Source organism: Melospiza georgiana, chromosome 10 (assembly GCF_028018845.1).
Source record: "Melospiza georgiana isolate bMelGeo1 chromosome 10, bMelGeo1.pri, whole genome shotgun sequence".
NCBI classification, from domain to species: domain Eukaryota; kingdom Metazoa; phylum Chordata; class Aves; order Passeriformes; family Passerellidae; genus Melospiza; species Melospiza georgiana.
The window spans coordinates 14,755,182-14,764,574 of NC_080439.1; the positions used below are offsets into that span (position 1 = coordinate 14,755,182).

At 41.0% G+C, this 9,393-nt stretch overlaps 1 protein-coding gene across 2 annotated transcripts; it reads right to left on the reverse strand.

The window, feature by feature from the left end:
- Window positions 1–1,152: 1,152 nt before the first annotated feature.
- Window positions 1,153–7,489, reverse strand: RNF7 (ring finger protein 7). Of its 2 annotated transcripts, none has more exons than XM_058031081.1 (3): window positions 7,298–7,489; window positions 4,245–4,292; window positions 1,153–2,795 (listed from the first exon to the last, which is right to left on the reverse strand). In XM_058031081.1, exons 1-3 carry the CDS (start codon window positions 7,473–7,475, stop codon window positions 2,677–2,679), a joined length of 345 nt encoding a protein of 114 aa, XP_057887064.1. In that variant the 5' UTR covers window positions 7,476–7,489; the 3' UTR covers window positions 1,153–2,676. The 2 variants fall into 2 exon arrangements, with proteins under 2 accessions (XP_057887064.1, XP_057887065.1); XM_058031082.1 differs by having other exon boundaries at window positions 2,739–2,795; window positions 7,305–7,489.
- Window positions 7,490–9,393: the final 1,904 nt, after the last annotated feature.

Consider the following 9,393-nt stretch of genomic DNA (forward strand, 5'->3'; position numbering starts at 1 on the left):
GAGGTAACAAAGCTTTAATTTCAGCTATTTTTTTTAAATAAAGGTATTAATTTCCTAAAATTCAGTAGGGTCTTTTTAATGTTTGGCCAGAATATCCACCACAGCTCAAGAGCAGCAGGACAAATGGCTGGTAGCTGGGGCCCTAAGGCTGAACTCAAGCTTACTCCAGCTATTGGTATACTCATGCAAGTCAAGAAAATTCCTAATGTTTATGGCACCTGCATAAGACACATTTACAGCTCCAAAGACCATTGTATTCAATTAATTAGACTCTTTCCCAGTTTCTGTGGAACATAAATTTTCTCTAAAATAGCATAACTCCATTAAAAGCAAAATCAAACAATATGATGATTCAACACATACTCATTACTCCAGTCACTTTTGAGATTTGCTTGCTGACTTATCCAAATCTGCTCAGCATTTATTAAACACTGGAGAAAAGCAGATCAGCATTAATCTATGAGTTTACAATGGCCATTTAAGGTAGTGTTACCTGCTCATAAAACAGTATGTTTGGGTGAGAAGCAAAACTGATTTATTTTTCATTTCAAGAGGTGAACAGTTGCAGAACTGGACACAGGGATGTACTGGGATGTACTAACCACCATACTAATCAGCCATCTCAGGGTGTGGTTTGGAGAAGTTCTCTGGTGGAGAGCTCATAGAAAGACTGGGACTTAGGCTAACCACTAAATCACAGAGAAAATATGCAGGACTTAAAATTCATTACCTTATGTTCTGGGTGAACCTCAATTACTGGTCAACAAGATACTTAAAATATGCAAACAGATACACAAAAATATCAGCTGCTTTCATTTCAACATTAACTTTCCTAATACCTCATTTGTGTCAACACCCCTTTGAGCTGACACTTAGAAAAACTCTTCCACAACTGTAATTCTCAGCTACTCTTGCCATGCACATGACATGAGCTAGAAGCAAGGTTTGGTACTTTCCATACTCACCTATAAACCAAAGAAAAATGAATAAAGTCCTCTGATGGGACCAGATGGCATTACCAGAGGTCAGGTGGTAGGTGAGATACAGTTTGACTGTGACAGCTAAACTTTATTTTCATGTCCACTCTGATTGCTTTTTTAGCAAGAATTTTGGGAGTACTTTTACACAAACAGAAACACTCCACAACAATGTAAATGCTAGAGGCACTTCATTACTACTGTTAATATATTTTACATTTGAGTTTTAAGACAGACATCATCTGGCATAGTAACAACTGATACAGTGTAACAGTGACTCAGGATTTTTTTATCTCAGTGTGTAATTAAACAAAAGCTACATTTTAAAAATCACATCTTAAAAACCAAGATTACAATATTAAACAAACCCACAGTAAATTCTGCAATATGCTTGATGATACAGAGATTGGAACTACTTCATACAGTGAAGATAAACCTCTTTAAATGTACTTAGAATTAGATAGAAACACACCTACTGAGAAACACATTAAACATTAAAGATGATAATTTTGAAGTAAACAATGCATAATCTATTGCTTCAATTTTACCCATATTAATTGAACATTTTATTAAGCCTGAATTTGTTACAGATTGAAAGCAATAATTCTACCTCTCTGTTACATATATTTTAAAAATCCCACAGCATATATTCAGATTCATAGTAATTTGGATATTTAAGGAAAAAACAAAGCTAAAGGCAAGCACTTAAACAGCTGTAAGAAAAAATTCAAAGATGATACATTCAGGATTTCCACAAAAATGAAAAAAATGCTTCCAAAACACTGTGACCAATAAAAAGATAATAAAGATATTTCTATTAACCAAATTTTCATTAAATCACAATTTAGCCTTTTTCTCTAGATTTAATAAGTACCTTCTTTCCTTGGGTTACTTAAATTATCACTTTTGTTTACTTCCTATATTAATCAGCTAACCAGCAAGATTGCCTACACCTCTAGTTAACTGATATCAAATACATGGCTTTGTACAAAAAATCTTTGGATTAAAAATACATGTCTCCATAATCACTAACAGAAATACAAATAAAAGAAGTTATTAACATGGTTAAATTTTAATGTTATGATTGTAGAAATCATGTATAGAATATAACAGAGCAACAGATTTAGAGATACAAGAAAACAAAAGTCATAAAGAAACCCTAAATTAGAAATGTTTAATAGAGTGTCATGGAAAAAGCACATAGCAAATTTTTATACCCTGTCAATTTTAGATTAAAACTCAGAATAATTTCTTAAAAAACACACTGACTGTGTTTTTGCATACAATAGTACTTAGGAAACATTTTCTTTATCCTGGAAGTAAACTATGCAGTGTATCAGACCAGGTAAGGTGACCCTTTCAATTTGATTCATTTATCAATGGAAAAAGATTAAATGCTCTGTGTTTAGGGTATAATCTGCAGCACTAAGTTTCTGTGCTCTGATGCAGAGAACACTCTAATCATAGCATATACATTTGTTGAAGTAGCATCTCCAGTTTGAATTGTGGAACCCTGCAGTGAGCCTGACTGCCCATGGCCTGCACCTGGAGCAGCCAGAGGCCTGCCCCAAACCCACCCTGCTCCTGGAGCAGGCAAAGCCACTGAGTCACCTGATGGACACCTTCTGTTCTGCATCAGCATAGGCCATAACACACACACCATTCCAGGAAGTGCAACAGAAAGAAATCCTTCCAGATTTTATTTGCCTATTCTCTGGACTACCCAGTCCTGCTGGCAGAGGGGACAGCGATTATTCTGTTTCACCCACAAGGACATGCAGCAATTGTGGAAGGAATGATTGCACTCTCCCCAAACCACTGAAAGAGAAGAAAGAACATGTTCCAGTCACACTCAGCTCTTCAATCAACTCCTACAGCAAGATTCAAACTATCACTCTCAAATATTTATAACCACTGGAAACCTCAGACAAAACAGGTCATCACTGATTTATCCCCTGAGGTTGGATTATCACAATCATCCTGATGATAATGCGTTCCACCATCAAGGCTTTTACTTCCTTCCAAACATTAATAAAGGAAACACATATATTCTCACCTTCTTGTATAAAGTGTCAGGGTTTTGTGACTGTATGAACACATTTAGGGATGTGTTCTATGCAGGAAATAAGTGTAACTATGAAAGTTTTTCCCTTTATCCTCCCCAGTAGCAACATAAAGCCAGTGCACTATGACTCACTATCACAGCAGAGTGCATCACCAAATTCTCATGTGAAAGGCACTGTTTGAACTGCAATGTATGACAGCAGGGAGGCACGTGTGACACAGTATATAGTCTAAAATGGGACTTTACAACACGAGTTATTCACAGGCTACAGCTGTTCCAACACTACAAAAATTGTTACCCATTTACTCCTGAATAATGTTTTAGAACTTTGCTTTTTTCCCTTATTAGCGCACATTTTCCTCACAAGAGCACAAGGGTACCAATCAAAGGAGTGCTGTAAATTATATTTTTCCTGTCTATCTTAAATACTTAGCAAGCCAATTAACATATCTTGAACAGGAAAACCCTATTCCCATTAAAACCATCATCAAAAAACCCCAGTGGCTTTGTTGAGACAATACACATCAAAACACAAAGCTCAACAGCATGGAAAGGTTTACCACTACTTTAAAGGTTGTCTTAAAGGTTTAAAGCAAATTCTTTGAGATAATTTTCACTATTTCCAATTTAAACACTCAGAATTAAGACCTTCTTTTGCATACATTGGCACTGAAAGTATGATTATGCTTAAACTGAAGTGATTCCACTTTTGAAAATGAAAAGTGAACAACCAAGTCATTGCCTCCATTATCTCTGAATTAAGAGTGGGAAAAATACCACTTTCTATCTCAGACACACATTTATTTCAGAACAGAGGATTTTTACTTGTACCACCATTGTGCTTTCTGGCATGCACCTCTGAAGAAAAAAGCAGCTTTTTCCTACCCACTTCAAAAATCTACATTATGATCTCAAATATGCCCACAATGAAAGAAACCTAAACCTCTTAGCTGTGTATGTGTTGACAGGAAATTGGAAGCTGTTTTGTTTTACAGCACAGCTGACATGAAAACTGATTTTTTTAACGCTCAAAAATAAAGCATAAAGTATTACTAATGTAGAAAGATGATACAATGTAGGACAAAACACCAAAACAGTTTACTTTTGAGCATTAATAAAATCAGTATTCCCTTCAAACCTTAAAATGCACCATACTGAGAGAAGCTTCAATTGAAAAACAAGCGAATGAAGTCACTACATACCAACACAATCTTCTTGTTTGTTTTCAGCTTGACATCTAAGACAGGCATCTAAAAGTAAACAAGAACAAACTCAATTTGATTCTCAGGATTCCATCTTAAGAATAGCTTTATCAGAGGAAAATATAAACTCTAATATAAATTTACAGTGGTAAAAAGCTCAAGTTTTGATGTCTAGTTCAGCTCTTTAACATTAAAGCCCCCTTCAATTCTAAAACTGTGCAAATGACAATGAAATATATATCTGAAAGAGATCAGAAGGACTCTGAACTCTCCAGCATGTTTTGTTTATTTTCCATTGCTTTGGTATTTTCATAACTTTTGCTGAAAAAAAGCCTTCTCCATTTTGTAGATATAAAAGCCCACAGATTTGTGCCAAGGCACTCAGGCATATTAAGACCAGAGCAAGCACAAAGCCAAACCCTAATTACAGGACTTTGTTTTTCACATGTCAGCATTTCCTTTTAAGGAAGTCATTCACAATTTTGATTTTTTAGGCTGTGCATCTCTCACCACAACTCCCACCATCTACTACTTTTTATAGTAGCTTCTCTTAACAAGTAACTGCATTTAATTTGCACAGGAGTCACAAACATACAAATATAGTGGTACATTTGATAATATATGGTAATAAATACAGAACAATATCTAATTAAAAATATTTATCATCCTTATGCATTCCAGTCTGTGGCTTTAGGATTGGATGGCAGCTCCAGGACTCAGTAAGACACAAGAGTGACAACTTCCAGGCTTCCCACTGTGCCACACAGGGCAGTGGAAAAACACCTTTGCTTCTCCAGCCCAACACGAGCTGCCACAGACACGGGTGCACAAATCATGGACAACAGAAAGTGTTCAACTGTTATGTGAGCAAACACATCTTCATCTCCTCCAAAGAAAAGGAACTAGTTTAAATAAGTGTTCTGGATGTTGAATCTGGCTTACATGTCACTGGTTGGACCATATTCTCCCACAAGACAAAACTATAATGTGCTACAGTAATTTAGATTTGAGTATTGTTGCAGTATCTGCCAGATAGGGCCAGTATTTCTATTTTAGATTGATCTGCCAGACATTCCTCCTTTTCTCAGGTAATAGAGAACAAAGAGGACAGAACTCTGAAACAGCTGCCCTTTCTTCAGTGAGATAAAAGCAAAACTTTCCTGTTGTCTATCCCTACAATTTGTACTTCAACAGCAGTTAAGGGCCAAGGTGCTGGGAAGACTGAGCTGAAGTGATTCAGCTGAAGTGCTTCAGTTTGTATCATGGTGTGTGGGAGCCCACTGACCTGGGGTCACAGCAGAAAGTCACAATAAATCAGCTGCCCTGTGGAGCCCTAGAGCTGCAGTTTTCAGCACAGAGTGCCAAGGACAGAAATCGCTGCCACCACACCAAAGTAACCTGTCCCCACTCCTACATCACAACCCCAAGGGGGTCAGACTGAAATAAGGACAGCAAAGCCAGTCCAGCTGCAATCCTGCACTTCCCAGCTAACACCTGCATTTTTGTCTCTTTCCTTCAGCATCTAAGGCCACATTGGTTCAAGGAGTTAAACCAGGAGAAAACAGAGCCAGCTAACACCTCCTTCCCTGCAAAAGTCAAACTAACCTTCAACAAGTGCCAGTCCCAGCCTGGCACTGCCTCCCACCTGAGGTTACTGCAGACGCAGTGGCTCTACAGGAGCCAGACCCGCTCTGGCAGGGTCAACGCGAAATTGCTAAACTGAAGTCAGAAATGATCAAGTTTCACATTCTCAATGTGGTTTGTTCCCAAAAAACGGTTACTAGATTTTTTCAGATTTTTTTTTTTTCTAGTTTCAGATTAAAAGTACCCCCTTGGTCTAGCTATGAAAAAATGTGACTTTTTTAACTTTTACAATAGCTCTGGATAAGATTTTGTTACATTTTTTAAATTATGGTTTACACGGCAAAGGAAGCCAATTTCACATTTCCAGAGTGGTCTCTGCTTACCATAAAAAAGCAAATAATCTTCAAAACATGCTTATGTTAAAGATCAATTTCCCACCACTTCAGTCTGCGCTTCCCCTTTTTTCCTCTTGTACACCCTTTTGCCTCCTCTGTTCCACAGAAGGCTCACAGCAAAATACATTTATGAGAAGTGACAGAATTGCATTATTTTGCCTCTTTTCTGTCAAATCAAATGCTGACTTCATTTCAGTATCATGGTTCCTGGCCCTACAAAAGCAAGGTGCTCTGGAGGGGATGCTGGGCCCTTTGTGTTGCACACCCAAGGGAGAGAACAGTTATACTGAGCATGACTCAGCCGAAGAGTAAAAATGGGATATGCACACACAGTGAAGGAAGAATTTAAACAGTTTTCGAAGAACCAAGATAAATACCATATTTAACAAAGATGTCAGAAAACAGTAATATCAGTCAACAATGAAGGTGCTTTCAATCAGTCTGTGGATTTCAAAACCAAGTAAATTAACCCCTTACTCAACAGATTTCACAGTACATTTGTGGTTGTTAAACTGCACCAGTAATCACGCTTGTAGAGTAGTGTAAGACACCCTGGTTTAACAGATTGGAAAAATAAATTTTTACGTACATCCGTAACTGGTTCGTAAAAACAGTCCTAACAAAAACGCCTTAACAAAACCCAGCCCATAAAGAGCAGCCCCAGGCACGCAGCCCTCGGTTCAGCCCGGCTGTAAATAGGTGCTTGCGGGATTTGCCCTCAGACGAGCACCAGCCCTCACGACGAGGGCGGCCCTGCACTGCCGGGGCCGCTCACGGAGCGCCCAGCGAGGCCCAGGCCCTGCGTGAGGCGCGCACGGAGCGCGGCCCGGCCGGCCAGGGGGGCACTCGTGCGGCCCCTGGAGCGCGGCGGCCCGGCCCCCGCGGGGCCCTCCTCCTTCTCCTCCTCCTCCGGGAAGGCGCGGAGGAGGAAGCGGAGGCGGGAGGGATCAGCCCCCCCGTCTGCCGGAAACCGCGCCTCTGCCCTGCGCCCGCCGTGCCCGGGCCGGCGGGCACGGCCCCAGGCCCGGCCCAGGCCCCCCGCCCTGCGGCCATGGCGGCCCGGCCGGCGCTTACCCATGACCTGCACCCGGCAAATGGCGCAGGTGTCGCACTCCACGTCCCAGCTCCACATGGCCACCGCGTTCCACTTCTTCAGCGAGAACATCTTGTCGGGAGCGCCCGCCTTGGAGCCCGCGGAGCCCGACAGCGAGTGGGGGGCGCCGGGCTCGTCCCCGTCCTCCACATCGGCCATGGCGGAGGGGCGGGGACGCGGCGGCCGCGCGGGCGGCAGCGCCACCCTCCGGCAGCGGCAGCGGCAGCGGCAGCGCAGCCCCGCCCGCGGAGCGGCAGCGGCGATTCACATTTCTCTCGATCCACACTGTTCAATTCCCTTTGCCAGCTCCTCTCCTTAAACTCATCATTCTGTTCTGTCCATTTAAAAAACCATCATGGCACTTCTGAATTTGAATTGCTGGGACAAGATGTAATGCAGAAAGTTTAAAAAAAAATATATAAAGGTACATTTAATTTCTGCTATGTAAACTGTCTACTACCTCTAAATAGAGTTAAAAAAAAGAAGAAAATTCTGTTGAAGTTTTGGAGTTTTTAGATTTATACAATTTGCCTTGTATCCCTAACCGATGCAATTATTCAGTTCTAACAGCAAACTATGACAGAGATTATAATTGTGGTTGAGTGCTGTCAAACCATCACACGTGCTGTACACGATGCAAAGTCAAATACAAACCACACTTAGATTAGCAGTGAAAGCAGAACAAATATGACACAGGCACCTTTGACTCTGTCCATACTGCCTTAGAGAAATAAAGTGATAGCTTCCCACCTAAAAATGATTTTGTTGCTATTTTATCAGCCAAAGAGCTGTGTAAGAAAAATTCCAAGGCATGTCTGAGGAGTAGTTCTGGCAGTCTGTAATTCACCTGTCCCCTGCAGCCACACACAACTGGAGGTGACACAAGGGACAGCAGCGCAAACCACGACAGCTCTTTCAGAGGGTTTTCCCTATGTACATTGTCACTGGTTTTCATTGTAAATAAAAACCACATTTTTCAGACCGGGCATTTGCTCATCTCATTCACTGAAAACATTCCAAATTTAATATCTAAAAATGAGAACTCAAACCAAGTTCCTTTCAGCCCATCAAGGGATTGCTCAGCTAGAATTAAAGCCAACTGTGTACTGCAGAATGGGGAAAAAAAGAACACAAGCCCAGTGAGGAAGCACTGAGGGAGCTGGGGGTGCTCAGCCTGGAGCAAAGGAGAGGCAGGGGTCTCCCTATCACTGTGTACACCTTCCTGAAAGGTGGCTGTAGTCAGGTGGGGTTGGTCTTTTTCTCCAGGCAGCACTGACAAAACAAGAAGACACAGTCTTAAGCTGCACTAAGAGAAATATAGGTTGGATATTAGGAAAAAGTGTTTTATGGAAAGAGTGATAAAGTACTGGAATGGCCTGCCCAGGGAGGTGGCAGAGTCACCACCCCTGGATGTGTTTAAAAGAAGCCTGGATGTGGCACTTGGTGCCTTGGTTTAGACTCTATGATCTTGAAGGTATCTTCCAACCTAGTGATTCTGAGATTCTGTGAAAATTATTCTTATTAAAAAAAACAAAGCCTTGACAAAAATGTCAGTTTTATGATAATGCAAAGAACAGTTATGTAAGTATGTGTTTATCTTGGCCAACTGATGCCTGTACTGGACTGTATTATCCCACTTACAGTTTGTTCTGTCAATAGATTAACATACATCAAAACACTTGAGGACCGTGTCAATTTATCTGCCAAGGAAAACAACTTAAGCATACTCCTCTGCCAAAACTATTTATTAAACTCTGGTTATCTGTGTCTCTCTGTGCCTCTTTCCCTATAGGAGTATGCTACATGGGTCTATTAATGGCCAGTGGGGCTGAGATTTGGCTACAGTGGGGCTGCAAGACAGGAAGACAGCACAGGGAACAGCAGTGTATGAGCACACCACCACCTGTCACAAACCCACCTGCAGCACCTCCTAAGGGCTTACTGAAGCTGCCAGCTGCAATTGCCAAAATGGAAAACAGACTCCAATGCTGATAGGTACAGCTTCTGTGAAATAGAAGCATGTAGAAATATAAAGAAAATCACAACATGAGTTAGGGAAACAATGTATTGGAATAAA